The sequence below is a fragment of the Pristis pectinata genome, chromosome 2 (assembly GCF_009764475.1).
Source record: "Pristis pectinata isolate sPriPec2 chromosome 2, sPriPec2.1.pri, whole genome shotgun sequence".
NCBI classification, from domain to species: Eukaryota; Metazoa; Chordata; class Chondrichthyes; order Rhinopristiformes; family Pristidae; genus Pristis; species Pristis pectinata.
Genome location: NC_067406.1, coordinates 34252364 through 34268476, shown reverse-complemented (window position 1 = coordinate 34268476; position 16113 = coordinate 34252364). Strand labels below are relative to the sequence as shown.

At 39.3% G+C, this 16113-nt stretch overlaps 1 protein-coding gene across 1 annotated transcript in view; it reads left to right on the top strand.

The window, feature by feature from the left end:
- Positions 1-16113, top strand: part of LOC127567310 (ciliary neurotrophic factor receptor subunit alpha-like) — a 233514-nt gene that overhangs the window by 162523 nt on the left and 54878 nt on the right. The window contains exons 4-6 of the mRNA XM_052010049.1: positions 4470-4587; positions 13647-13813; positions 15569-15732. Coding sequence (XP_051866009.1) covers positions 4470-4587; positions 13647-13813; positions 15569-15732 — 449 coding nt within the window. The remainder of the gene's footprint in view (positions 1-4469; positions 4588-13646; positions 13814-15568; positions 15733-16113) is intronic.

The window sequence follows — 16113 nt, the reverse complement described above, 5'->3', positions numbered from 1 at the left end:
TGTGCGTGGGAAGTCGTGTCTGACAAATCTCTTATAGTTTTTCAAAGAGGTAACCACAAGGATAGATGAGGGTAGGGCAGTAGACATTGTCTATATGGGCTTTAGCAAGGCCTTTGACAAGGTCCCGTATGGCAGGCTAGTCTAGAAGGTTGGATTGCATGGGATATGGGGAGAGATAGTTAATTGGATTCATAATTGGCTCGATGGTAGGAAGCAGAGTGTGACGGTTGAAGGTTGTTTCTTGGACTGGAGGCTTGTGACCAGTGGTGTGCCACAGGGGTCGGTGCTGGGACCTTTGTTGTTCATTATTTATATAAACGATTTGGATCTACGCGTACAAGGCATAGTTAGTAAGTTTGTGGATGGTACCAAAATAAGAGGTATCGCAGACAGTGAAGAAGGTTATCAAAAATTACACGGAGATCTTGATCATCTAGGTAAGTGGGCCAAGGATTGGCAAATGGCTTTCCACTTTTGCTGAGGCCAACATTGAATTTTCTTGTTTATTAAAATATAAGGAAGAAAATGTTTTTGCCATTGGATGCAGTGGTAAAAGCCCCCTGCTGAAACCTGACTCACAGGCATGAGATCAATGAAGTTATTGGTAATCTTGATTTATACCAGCCCTGGTATTAGTCCCATCAAATATTGTCAAAATAGTAAGGGATTAATGTCAAACCCATTGTCAATTTCCCCATAGTTCCAACATATGACCCTGTTTTCCCACTGTAGTGGTAAAGTTTCTTGGAAGCATTCTCTGGACACAACCCTGAGAACTCATGAAACTTACATCTATCTCTCATTCTTGGCCAGTGCTCCTATACAAAGCGTTGTGCCCTGTCAATACTTGTCAAGTTGCTGAGGCTTGGAGAATAATTCTAACCCATGCTGCCCTTTGGAAAACTGACAGGGATAAGTGCACTGTTGGTCTTCTATTCTGCCTAATCTTCTAATCCAATGAAGTCACTGGAGAATAATATTGTGCATAGTAGGATTTGTCCCAACTCCTTGAATCTCCTGCCTGCAAATTAGGTTAAAAAATACCCTGTTGGCTTGAACCCAAATTGGCAAAAAGAAGCTTTTAGAGAAACTATTCCGTTAATTAAATTAAGGAAACCATATCACTATTAAGTAGGTCTAAACATTTAAATTGGTGAAAAATTCATTGTATATTTCTTGACCTGAAAGTTTTCTGATTTCTTAAAGGGTTGATGGAAACCCTTAAAGGGTTGATGAAAAGGGCAGGCATGGTAGTGTAGAGGGCAGGCATGGTAGTGTAGCGGTTAGCGTAACGCTATTGCAGCTCCAGCAAACCGGGTTCAATTCCGGCCACTGTCTGTAAGGAGTTTGTGCGTTCTCCGCGTGACTGCGTGAGTTTCCTCTGGATGCTCTGGTTTCCTTCACATTCTAAAGACGTACGGGTTAGGAAGTGGTGGGCATGCTATGTTGGCGCCAGAAGCATGCCGACACTTGTGGGCCGCCCCCAGCACACTCTACACAAAAGGTGCATTTCACCGTGTTTTTCGATCTACATGTGACTAATAAAGATATCTTATCTTATAAATAATTTTGTGACAATTTTGCCAACAAATACTCATTAATTCAAATCATTACTTTATAGATGAAAATCCTCTAAAAAGATGGATTGAAATTGAGATGTTGTTCTTACTTGTAGCTGTAAATAAAATACCAAATTAATGCATAAGGACTTATGTGAAACAGTATTTCACTATTAATCATACTAATGACATGCAAAATTCGCCTCAGAGTTCATGAAGTCAGTTTCCCAACATGGGAAGCCTTTTAATTTGCTGAATGTGGCTTTTATTGGAAAAGATAAGCACAGTCATTATCTCAAGGCCAAAGCATCTTATAAACTGAAAATATTTACCTCAAGTTGGCTTTCAATCAAACAAATTTTCTTAAAAGTGAAATCACTCATTCAGAAGTTAACTGGATATATGCCATTTTTAGAACTTACTCTTAAATCCAGATAACAGCCTGTATAACATGATTTGTAGGCAAGTATTTAAGCACCTCAACTGTGAAATGATTCACTGAATATTGATTTGCATATTTTTTTCCAATCCAGCACTTACTCAGAATTGGCTGATGTGTTAAATGTGCTAGTTTACTCAAACAAAGTAATGAACATGTGGAAAATATCTTCATAAATGAGCAATCTACATAAGGTCCATAGTTTGCAAAATAAACCATGCAGAACACTGTACAAACACTGTTTGTGCATCTTTCCCTCTTTTGTACCTTATAATTGTAGTCAGTGTCCTGTGTACTTTGTAGCATTCTAATTTACATATTCCAAGCAGTCTGCCACTTGAAACAGATGGACCCTTTGGCTACTTAAATTATAGCCTCCCTACTATTGATAGTGGCTAGTGAGGATAAAGACTTGCATTTATGCATAATCTTCCATATTATTGTGAGAAACCTTACAGCTAAGTGCATCACTGCTGTAGGAAATGTGGTAGCCAATTAAAACACAAGAAGCTCCCACAATGCAATACAAACAATATAATCTTGTTTATTTATCAACACCACTCTGCTTCTCTTGCTACCCAACTACTTTATGGGTAATTTGACTACCATCCAGCATGTCTTGGGATGTGGGAAGAAATTGGAGAAAATCCACACGGTCACAGGGAGGACCTGGAAACTCCACACAGGCAGCACCCAAGATCAGATCGAACCTGAGTAGCTGAAGTTGTGAGGCAGCACTTGTGTTGACTGAGGGGAAAATATTCACAAGGACTTGGAAGTCAATGGAACTGCATTTCAGAGGCTGAGTACCGACACTGCCACTTCTATATATTGAATTTATGGGCTACAGACAGAGGATTTTCTAGATAATGACATAATGGTATTGCAGTACTTCAGCTTTAAACTGTCAGCAAATACAACTTTCCTATGAAATCATGGAGCTCTATTCTGTATGTCGGGAAAGCAAGCTGTAGATCATCTCTTGAAATGCCCTGCAGCAACAGTCCAACCCACAACAGTTGGCGATAATAGCGAACTGTGCAGACCAAATAGAAAGATTGGGCTTGAGACACCGCAAATAAGTAGAGATGTCAGTCTAGATTTTTGTGTTCATGTATCTGGAGTGAGACTTCAACACACAACCGTCTAACTCAGAAGTAAGATTGCTACCCAGTGAACCATGGCTTCATCAAGTCAACAGAGTAAAAATACTCTTTTGAATACATCCCGCAAATAAGTAGAGATGTCAGTCTAGATTTTTGTGTTCATGTATCTGGAGTGAGACTTCAACACACAACCGTCTAACTCAGAAGTAAGATTGCTACCCAGTGAACCATGGCTTCATCAAGTCAACAGAGTAAAAATACTCTTTTGAATACATCTCACTACAGGAAGGATATGGAAGCCATAGAAAGGGTGCAGAAGAGATTTACAAGGATGTTGCCTGGATTGGCGAGCATGCCTTATGAAAACAGGTTGAGTGAACTTGGCCTTTTCTCCTTGGAGTGATGGAGGATGAGAGGTGACCTGATAGAGGTATATAAAATGATAAGAGGCATTGATGGTGTGGATAGTCAGAGACTTTTTCCCAGGGCTGAAATGGTTGCCACAAGAGGACACAGGTTTAAGGTGCTGGGGAGTAGATACAGAGGAGATGTCAGGGGTAAGTTTTTTTACTCAGAGAGTGGTGAGTGCGTGGAATGGGCTGCCAGCAACGGTGGTGGAAGCGGATACGATAGGGTCTTTTAAGAGACTTTTGGATAGGTACATGGAGCTTAGAAAAATAGAGGGCTATGGGTAAGCCTAGTAATTTCTAAGGTAGGGACGTGTTCGGCACAACTTTGTGGGCCGAAGGGCCTGTATTGCGCTGTAGGTTTTCTATGTTCTATGTTTCTAAATGTAAAGAACATTCTTGAATACAATTAAAAACATTCTTTTTAAACTTTGGCTTGTGTTTTAAATGCATTTTGTGTTTATGCATAATTCTGGTATCACTTAAATTTATAGCACAGAATTTATAGATTTGACCTTTCATTTCTCTTCAGACTGTTTGAAAGTGTATTCATGCTTGGTCTCACATTCCCTCTTTCTGTATCTAACACACTGAGTTCTTCATCCTCAAGTACCTACCCTAATCCCTCTCAAAGTTAATTGTAGTTTCAATTACCACTACTTTTTTCTGGTAGAGCTCTCCAGGGTAAAGGACATAATGGTAGCAGGGGTAATCCAAGGTGCTTGTTTAAGAGTATGGTATTCAAACAAGTCTATTGACAAAATTGTATCACTTAAATGCAATTTTTTCTTCTTTGTCATCACACCAAAATGGGAGTAAAACCTTAATTTGCAAGCCAAAATCTTAGTTTGTAAAGAATGGTATTAAATGTTGGAATGTTGTGAACTCTTGAATAAAGATGTGGCATACTGGCTAAAATCTACACTCATTTCATATTTTCTCTTCCTCCTCAAACTAGACCCTCCAGTCCCACCCAATGTGCTCTGCAGATCAAATGCCTACCCTGACACGTTCTACTGCACATGGCAGCTCTCAAGCCCAACTTACATCCCAACCGAATTTGACATCTCCGTAAGGTTTGTCTGCCATAACTGCTTCTATTATATTGTTATTGATGTATTACTTTATTTTAAGAAAGTAACTTAAGCTTGAGGCTGAATTTGTTGATTCCTTCCAAAAGGAGATTATGTAAACATCTTATTACAAACAAGATTGAAGCCTTTTTCTATAAAATTGGTACACTCTACAGGACAATTAGATGCTTCACAGTACACAAAGCTGCTAAAATAATGTGGGAAAGAGGTGGATGGATGAATATAGTGAGAATAAATGTCAACCTTTTGAAAGATTAAGTCGGCTGAGCAGTGTGCCTTAGAGGGAAATTGCAATCTGGCTTTGAAATGAGTGGTCTGCTCCTTATTCAATGTGTTCTTTTACTCTGTATCTCTTATGGATTAATGCAATGAAAACAAAAATGTGGTACAAAACTCTTCAATATGTGCAAGCTGTTCACATTTCAAGAGCCAAATGTTATTTACAGTATGATTATTTTTTAAATCGTGGAATTTTCTCTTTGGACTCAATAGGCAATTCGGAAAAACTGTTGCCAAAGTTGCCCCAGTTTTCAGAAGTAAACTCATTTACATATTGGCAAATGTATAATCTTGCCATGAACCAGTACCATCTGGCAGCATTTTGGAATGTAATTTATTTTAAAAGAAAGGGTTTAACTTTGAAAAATGAGTAAACAGCATGTGTAAGTGTTGTGGCTAATGCTGTTTAATCAACAGTTGTGGAATTAGGTTTAATCACAAAATAATAAGAACTGTATTCAAAGTGCAAAGCCCATCACTTGTGAGTAACCTAACTTGAAACAACTGCAAAATATTTATGGCTAAGAATCAGCGGGAAAGTGAACAAGGTGGAGGATTCAGCTGTGATTTTCCTGAATGCCTAAATATGCTTGAGGGAACCTTCTAAATATAACTTCAAAACAAAATATATAAGGTAACATTTTGCTAGTTGTATTGGTATACAGAAGTTAGTTTTATCATTATGTCAAAAAAACATAATTTAAAACCAGTTAAAATATGTCTATTAGTATCTTTTCATCCAACAAGTCAGCTTAATTTTGGGAATCGCCTTGAAGGCCCATAAGTCACTGCAATTAGCGGAAGTCGCCAGTGTTGGTTAGTTTAATACAGAGGTGGGGTGGGGGCGGGGATGATGTGGGTGAGAAAGGTTGGGAAATTGACAGTTTTATGGATTGGACCTGCTTCTGGCAATATTTTAATCAGTGTGAAGGCCTGGAAACCCAATTTGTGTTCTTAATGCATGCTGTTGTTGGAACTGTTTTCATGCGAATTGTGTTGGAAAAAAAATCAGTACAGTTGATCATAAACTTCAGGCTAATATTCTAAATTACATTGCTGATCTTGGAGCAGGATCTATCCTACCAACTTCTAGAATATTGTTGTGCATAGAAAGAACAAAGACATGGGAAAGGTTTAAATACAATTAAATTGAAATCCCAGCTCATCTAAAGTTTGAGTTTTTAAATACTCAGAGTCATAATAAGGAAACACAGCACAGATACAGGCCCTTCGGCCCGAGCAGTCCATGCTGACCATAGTGCCCACCCATCTAGTCCCAATTTCCTGCATTCGGCCCATATCCCTCTGAGTCCCACTCCTGCTTGCACCTATCCAAGTACTTCTTAAATGATACTATTGTACCTGTCTCTACCACTTCCTCTGGCAGCTCGTTCCATATACTCACCACCCTCTGCATGAAAATGTTGCCCCTCAAGTCCCTTTTAAATCTTTCCCCCTCACCCTAAATCTATGCCCCCTAGTTTTGGACTCTCCTACCCTGGGGAAAAGACTGCTACCATCCACCTTATCTATTCCCCTCATCATTTTATAAACCTCTATAAGATCACCCCTCATTCTCCTACGCTCCAAGGAATAAAGACCTCGCCTGGCCAACCTCTCCCTGTATCTCAGGCCCTCTCGTCCTGGCAACATCCTCGTAGATCTTTTCTGCACTCTTTCCAGTTTAACCACGTCTTCCCCACAACAGGGTGACCAAAACTGTACACAGTACTCCAAGTGCAGCCTCGCCAAATGACTTATACAGCTGCAACATAATGTCCCAACTCCTATACTCAATGCCCTGACTGATGAAGGCCAGCGTGCTAAACACTTTCCTCACCACCATGTCTACCTGTAACACCACTTTCAAAGAACTATGTACTTGCACTCTTAGGTCCCTCTGTTCCATTACACTCCCTAGTCCTCTACCATTCACAGTATAAACCCTATGCTGCTTTGACTTTTCAAAATGCATCACCTCACACTTATCTGTATTGAAATCCATTTACCATTCCTCGGCTCACTTCCCTAACTGATCAAGATTCCCCTGTAATCTACAATAACCTTCTTTACCATCAACAACACCTCCTAATTTCATGCATCTGCAAACTTACTGATCAAGCCTTGTGCATTCACATCCAAATCATTTATATAAATAACGAATAACAAGGATCCCAACACCAACCCCTGTGGCCCACCACTAGTCACCAATCTCTATTTCAAGAAACAACCTTCAACCACCACCCTCTGCTTCCTACCTCTGAGTCAATTTTGAATCCACCTAACTGGCTCTCTCTGGATTCCATGGGACCTAACCTTCCAGACCAGCCTACCATGTGGGTCCTTGTCAAAGGCCTTGCTAAAGTCCAAATCAACAACACCCACTGCCCTACCCTCATCTACTTTTTTGGTTACCTCTTCAAAAAACTTTGAAAGGTTCATCAAGTATGACTTTCCACGCACAAAGCCATGCTGACTCCTCCTAATCAGCCTCTGTCTATGCAAATCAGTAGATCCTGTACCTCAGAATTCCCTCCAGTAACTTCCCCACTATGGATGTCAGGCTGAACGGCCTGTAATTCCCTGGCTTGTCCTTGCGAACTTTCTTAAATAATGGAACAACATTAGCTACCTTCCAGTCTTTGGGATCTTCACCAATGACTAACAATGAAGCAAATATCTCTTCAAGGGCCTCCACAATTTCTCCTCTAGCCTCCTACAAAGTCTGAAGATGTACTAATACATTGTAAATGAGTAAAGTCACAGATTTACCCTCCACCAAGTTAACCTTAGCTGAGGTGGCAAGGCAGGTAGTGGTCTCGTTGCCTCATGCTTGAGAGGGGAAAATTAGCCAGGATTCCAGGTCTGAAATATCATTCAGTGATTCCTGCTAGAAAGCACATGAACAAGTGTCTGGGCTTAGTGTGAGGCCAACAAGACTGCATAATACATGAAGAATGATCCCCTCAGTTAGGAATGAAGAAAGGACTATTTTAATGTACAAAACACAATGGTGTTATTATTATTTTTTTGCACTGCACCAAAAACATTTAAAAAGTACCGCGAGCGGGTTAAACTTACTGGTACAGTTACATCCATATTAGTAACTTAGGGTGAAGTTTAAGTTAAGATTTATTTTCTCTCAATAGGATTTCCTCTCCCTAATTTGACTAATTTTGGCTCAGACAAACTTACTCAGAGAAACTCATCCATTGTTTGTTGAGGGAGGAGTACAAAAACCTACAAGTCAGCAGGTCTTAAATAACTATGGTTTTCCATAAAAGAGAATTCTCCAGTACTTGGACTGTCTAGTATTGCTTTTTCAGCACTATGTAATTGAAAATCAGCTTAAATCATGCTGGAGACCATTTTCAGGACAAATCAGATCAAAAGGGAAATTTGACCAAGTGCTTTCTGGCATGGTCGCCCTTGCAAATCCAATGTCAGATGCCCTTGATGAGATTGCTTTCCATGCAACACATTGTAGGGAACTTGGTCTGTGTTGGCCTGAGGGTGGGGAGTACCCATCACTGAGCAATCCCAGAAACACATGAGTGTAATCCTGCAGCACTGACCTAGGAAGCTTTCAAAGAAAGTTAAAAACTTACCTACTTTTTTTGCCACTTGCCCTCTCCCTAGATGCCCACCCAGCACCAAAACAACCTCAATACAATGCCGCCAACACTGTGATACTCTCCAGTCCCTTCTTCATGGGCAGTCTCTCAGCACTGAGGATAACGTATTTGCTTTCCAATTCTGTGGATTCTGAGGTGATTGAGGAAACCAATGTGGGAACTACAAACATTTCCACATATGGGACAGGACATGCCTGATGGATGGATAGGTGCTGTGCCCCTTTCACTGAATATACTGAGCTTCTGTGTGCATAGACTCAATGTTCTCAGTGCCATACTGAATGCCTCCTCTCCACTTTGAACTGGTGTGGACCAGGGATTCCTACAAGTCAGTGGGATGATGTACTTTTTCAAGAAGGCTTTGGAAACACCCTTTAATCTTTTCCTCTGCCAACCTGATAATCACCTCCCAAGAAAGAGCTCAGAACAGGGTACATGTTTCAGCAGGCCCTTGATCAATGTACCCTGCCCCATAGAACCAATTGATCACAAGACAAAGGAGCAGAAGTAGGCCATTCAGCCCATCAAGTTTGCTCCGCCACTTCACCATGAGCTAAACTATTCTCCCATCTAGCCCCAATTTCTGGCCTTTTCCCCATATCTCTTGATATCCTGACTAATTAGATACCTATCAATCTCCTCATTAAACACCCCCAATGATTGGGCCTCCACAGTATGTGGCAACAAATTCCATAAATCCACGACCCTCTGGCTAAAGAAATTTCTCCTCATCTCTGTTCTAATTGGGTACCCTCTAATTCTAAGACTGTGCCCTCTTGTCCTGGACTCACCCACTAAGGGAAACAACTTAGCCACATATACTCTGTCCAGTCCTTTCAACATTCGAAATGTTTCTTTGAGGTGCCCTCTCATTCTTCTGTACTCCAATGAATACAGTCCAAGAGCCGACAAACGTTCCTCATATGTAAGCCCTTTCATTCCGGGAATCATCCTCGTAAATCTTCTCTGAACCCTCTCTGACATCAGTACATCCTTTCCAAGATAAGGGGCCCAAAACTGCACACAGTATTCCAAATGAAGTCTCACCACTGCCCCATAGAGCCTCATCAACGCATCCTTACTTTTGTACACTATTCCTCTTGAAATGAATGCCAACATAGCATTTACTTTCCCTACTGCCGATCCAACCTGGTGGTTAACCTTTAGGGTATCCTGCACGAGGACCCCCAAGTCCCTTTGCACTTCTGAATTTTGAATTTTCTCCTCATCTAGACAATAATCTGCCCATTTATTTCTTCTTACTGAGTGTAATTAGGGCCTCAAAACTGGGGATGTTGGCCAATGAGAAAACTCAGATATTGATTCACTTGTCCTTCCAGTGGATTTGAATGATTTTGCAGAGACAGCAATGATATCTTTCCTATGCCTTGAAGTGTTTACAGTACAAGTCAGTAGTCCTCTGACCTTTGCTGCCAGATTTTCTGGCCTTGATTACAAATGAATTTTGACACCATCAACCCATACTCAGTAGTTGATGATTCCTCTGGTAAGGCTATCTAGAACCAAGGGTATGGCCTCAAAATAAGTGGTTGGCCATTCAGGACAGAGATGAACAAGAAATTTCTTCACCCAAAAATAATGTATCTTTGGAATTCTCCACCCAAGAAAGGCTGTGAAGACTCAGCTTTTGAGTATATTAAAGTCAGAAACTGATTGATTTTGGATATTAAGGGAATTGAGAGATATGGGGTTAGCGAAGGAAAATGATGTTGAGGTAAATTGTGAGCTCTGATCTCATTGAATTGCAGAGTAGACACAAGGGGTGAACAGTCTACTTGTGCTGCTACTTCTTATGTTCCAAAATTGTTCTTGTCCCTCCACATCTGTGTCATTCCAATACATCCTTAAGGATTCACTGGAACATCTAGGTATAAAATATAGTAATAGCATATTTTTACAATAGCACTATGGAGGCATATGGACATTATCGCTCCTTGCTAATCTCTTCAAACGACATAAACTTCACTGAGGCCCTGCTTTCAGTACATTTTAAATATTAAAATGAAGCCAGATTTACTAGTCATATGTCTGCAAAGCCACCAATGAAGTCTCAGAAAAATGAACTACACATTTTTCCATTGTGGTGCTGTACTGTTCTATGTTCTATCTACACACTTCTCACTCCTTAAAATCCAAGACGTGTTTTACTGATATTAAAAAAAATGCTGTCAGTTTTTTTGTTAATCAGCACATGCAGAAGTGTTTGGTACCTAAGGGGTTGATATTTTTTTTCAGTTCCTTTGCCACGGTGATAATCACTTTACTGTCTCTTTGGCGTTGCTTCATTAATATTTCTCCAATGTAACTGCTTAATGATGCTGACAGCTCCTATGCTAATGGCAGGTAATGCAGCCCTATATCCCCATATGTAGCTGATGGGACACAGTGCACTGTCTGCTAGATGATCATTATCCTCTGGGTTTCTGAGTTTGAATTATGCATACAAAATGTTAATTTCCATTTGAAGCCAATCTGGTGCCAAGAATGTAAATGCATTTCAATGCAAATCACTGCATCAAGGTCATTCCTCAGTGATGCTGACACCCATATTACATTTAGAAGAGACCACAGGAAGCTAAATGTATTTGCAATTTATAGTATTCTTTTGTTTTTAATGTTTCTCAAAGCTGAATGATGATAATGACAATTTTAAAGAATTGTATTAGTGACCAAATAATGTTCAAATGAAGTCATAATCACATGCTAAAAATTTCAAATCAGGATATAAAATCTTTGCCATGTGATTTTTTTACTTATTTAAGTAACTATCTGTTACTACCAATGGAAGTTCCAAAGAGGCTGAGAGAGCTTCTAAACTAAATATTATTAAATGGTAAAATGTGTCGTTTCTATTTACCTGGGAGGAAATGCACACAAATACTTTGGGTCTACTTAAGAAGAGCCATTAATTGACTACTTCCTTGTTGTCCAAAGTATTGGTATTGGTGTTGGTTTATTATTGTCACTTGTACCGAGGTACAATGAAAAACTTGTCTTGCATACCAATCGTAGGTTACCCAGCTAAAGGCTTACCGTAGTGCTGGTGAACATCCTTAGCTAGCATCACCTCCCCTGTCTGGGCATTGATTTGCAGAGATATCTGCCGCTAACTGGGAAGAAAATCCCAACTCCCAGTAGTCATTTTACCGAAACAGTTTGACAGTTGACAGTTCTCTGGAGCACTGCCTGCCTACTTTAAGCTTTTGATTACCTGGAGGATCAACTCAGTTCTAACATCTGATTAGAAACAATTTGAAGACCACATCTGTAGAAATCATCATCCCCTTTAACATAGCCTGGCACACAATATCAAGCAGCAGTTCTTAAACTTTGGAAGCAACATAATCCTAAATATGTGAAGTAATGTTTACATTTATATATAACTGCTGTCATCATCATTTTGCTGAAATGATGGTATTGCTATCAACTCCATTGTGGACAACTAGCTTACTGTGATAAATTAACCCACATCAGGCAGATTGAAACATACTAACCAATGCTATGTTCAGGATGAACTAGTTCAATGTCACATTCCTGTTCTTTTTATTGATCATTCTTTAAATCAGGTCCACATCATGAGGGTTTAGCAAAGAGCTATGCTGCCATTGGATTAACATGGTCTCTCGGATGCCAAACAACATATGGGCATAGACCAAAACTTTGCAGCCTATATACTACAAGTTTTTTATCCAGCTAGGAATCATCTCCTTTCCACTAATCAAAGTATGATCTTATAGAACAATATCTGACATTTTAGGCTGCCCAAGAGTTGAATAGAAATCCCATCTGTAAAAATGTTAATGCACCATTATTTGCACAGTATATATTTTTAAAAGACACAGGGAAGCCATGGAATGAGATACTCACCATTTTTACAAATCTTTTAACATTTCTCATTTTGTTTCTTCTGAACGTTCAAAAAAATTGTTTAGGAGTAAGCCACTTAGTCACTTGAGCTTGGTCTGCCATTCAGTAAGATAATAGCTGATCTGATCTTGGCATCTGCTCTATTTTGCTGCCTGTTCCCCATAACCTCTATAGACCTAAAATCTTTCTATCTTGGCTTTGAATATATTCAATGAAAGCCTGCACAGCTCTCTGAGATAGAGAATTCCAAAGATTCACAACTCCTGAATAAGAAGCTTTTATTCTTTGTCTTGTGGGTTATATCTAACTCAGAAACATCCTCTCAGCAATTGAAAAAGTAACACTACTTCAAGTCTTCTATATTTGAATGTGTGAAGGAACATATAGTTCCTTGACTATCTCCATTTGAGCAGCAATATTTCATGAACAACTAGCCTGACATTAAAATTAACATAAATATTATTCTGCCTGAGCAGTAAGCTATTGCCATGCTTGTGTAGGAGACACTGACACCCCCTTAACTTAGTCCGCTCATTGAAATTCTCTAAGAAAAATAACCTCATGTAGTATTTGGCTGTTAGTCATAAAGAGGTTCAAAGTAATAATGCCATTTCCAGTAATGTCTCAGCGGCATGGATTGTACCTACTTCATTAGTGGGGCAATATTAATATGGTCATCTTGCATGAGTAGGAGTTCAAATATTGATGTTGACTTGCTTATGGTTTGAATTGTGACTGAACTCTTATTTACTGCAGCCATTCTGCTGTAAGTCTAGAGACTCTGAACAATTAACATGGTTTATTTCAACACGTTTGTAATGTTGCAAAGCTAATCTGTAATTTTAGTTACATAGAGACATATTCACCCACAGAACCAACATGAATGTATAACCTAGGCAAGGGTGACTAAAAGGGTGACTATTTTGGAAAATTCTATGACAGGTCTGCTTGAATATCGAACTTCATTGATCTAAATAATTCACAATGAGCAGTACACTCACAGAGAACAAGTGTCGCATCCTGACTCTTTTATAACATTTGAAGAACAGATTTGTTTTATGGTTAATATCTTGCAATGCTATATTAATGAGCTTGTTAATATATTATATGAGCAATGTTCATTATTTTAACACATTAAAGGTAATAAAATTGAAATCATTTGAAATTTCTATCATAGAAAAAATTATTATGACTTGTGCAAGGTTATTGTTTCTCACTGATTGCACCTGTTTTTCACAGGCACGGAGATAAGGAAATTGAGACCATTAAGGGGGCCAACCACAAGAACAGGTGCAACATAAAGTTTCCAGAAATGTTTTCTACAAGCAAATACACAGTGACAGTAACAGCAAGGAATGCACTGGGCTCCAGCTCTTCAACCATTTCTTTCAATGAGATTTCCATAGGTAATATTCGGAAACTGGAAAGGCTGGGCACAGCTATGAAGTTAATGTGAAGGTTACATTGAACATTTGTGATCTACTTTATTTTTTAGAAAGCAGTATCAGTAACCACTGGAGCTTAATAACATTAGAAAAGTTCATGATGACCTTGTAAGACAATGGTATTGACTACATATGGGGCACAGTAGTTATTTACTAAGTAGGCAACCAGTGTTCTAGGAACACAGATCCACAGACATGCCTTTAAATACAGCCAGGGCAACTAAGGAGTTGAACTCAAGTAAGTTAATTTAAAAAGAAATGGTCTCAACACTGGAAATCATGAAACTCCACAGTAATGATTTGCAGAACTCAAAGTGAGTGCTAAATATGTAAATTGGTCTGGAAAATCATATGGTGTATAGAATTGCACAGAATTACAAAGAATGAGCTACACAGAAAGAGGCAACCATGCTGGCATTTATGCTCAACTTGAAAGAAAAGATCTGTCAGTTGCTTTTAAATATCATCATATCAGAAACATAACACTGAAAACAACCAAAAACATTGTAGTTTTCTCGATAATCAATAACTGCAAAAGACATGCCAACAGATAGGTCTGATAGTTATACAGAAAGGGTGGGGAGGTGGGTGAGGGGAACATATGCAGAGTTTCACACTGGAACCACCCCCACCCCCCCCACAACCCGAAGTGGTGTTTGAACACAAATCTTTCATTCACAATGCTCCTGTCAGCCATTTGGAAAGGCCAGGGTAGGTCTAATTCCTAAATTTGAGGTAGGGGCTTCTGATCCTTGACCCTTGATGGGAGAGTGACTCCTGATGTGCGTATAGGGTCAGGTTAGGTGTTCAGTTTCTGTTGGCTCTGACAACTAACCCCAAGACAAATTTACCACTTCACTCTCAAAAATCCCAGTTTCCTAGTATCTGAAGTTCTATTTGCTGTAATAGTTCTGCTACTGTGAATTTGTTCTAACCACACTTAACAGTTCAGTTTGTTCCCCTGAAAAAAGTTGTATTTCTGACCTGCCTTGGTCAACTCACTGTGGATTCGCTATCTGTGTTCCCTAAAATTCAGGAGGTCATTGACACTCCACTGTCAGACCCATCATTGTGAGATTTGGCTGGAGGACATCAGAGTCTTAGACAGTCTCATCCAAGAAGCCTTTGATACTGCATTGATGGAAAGGCTCAAGAGACTGATATGACAGATATGACAGATTGATAGAGTTATGTTAGGCAAGGTACAGAACCAAACTGATAAATGAATTTGAATTAGAGTACTTATCTGAGTATTGTATAGACTGGAGAGGTTGAATAGCCTGGATCCATTACCATGACAACAGAAATGTAAACCAACAAAAGAATAATGGTTATCAGCAGTATAAACCTTGCAGTTTGGCACTGAACATGAGTCCTTAATGCTTAGCTAAAGAACACTAAATGTAAAAACATCTACAAAATATTGGTTAGTTTACCAATTAACTAATCCCTTTGAAATATCCAGGAGAGTTCTGAGTTTATGCGGATTTTAAAGTAACAACATGCTGTGCAGTGTGTTAATGAATTAGAAAGGGATCACATAATCCCTGATTATAACAATTGAAAGCACAATGATTGTCTCATGTTATTTCTCAATGTGGTGTAAAATAGTCTTTATACTTGTTAAGGCCTGACATTGAAATTCACCTTTCTTTCAAGCATTATGCATCGCATGCAAAAAGCAAATGCTTATTTGACTTTTTGTTTTATTTCTAGTGAAACCAGACCCTCCAGAGATAATTGAAGTAAATACAATTCCTGATTCCCCAAGCAGACTGGAAGTTAAATGGAGGAATCCACTCTCATGGCCTGAGCCAGATACTATGCCGCTCAAGTACTTTCTTAGATACAAGCCAGTCATTCTGGATGACTGGCAGCATGTGAGTGCTTCTGATTCTTACTTCAGCTCCACTTTGTAAACTGCAAATTATATTGTTTCACAGTTAGGTCATTTCTCTTAAGACAAGAAAAAGAAAGTTTTTGGTGCATCGAGCATATATTTCAAATAAGCAAGGAAATCCATAAGGGTTACTAGTAAGGTTGATATTCCTCTACTAGGCAATGACCTGGTAAACAGAGCACACAGCCAGTATAATTGCGTCAATCAAGAAATGGGCATCTGAACCCTCCAGGCATGCTCCAAACAGCAATAGACACATTTGGTTTGGCAAAAGCAACATGGATAGAGAATTGGCTGAGTGACAAGAAACAGAATAGTTGTGAAGATTGTTTTTAGGACTGGAGTGAAGTGTACGGTGAAG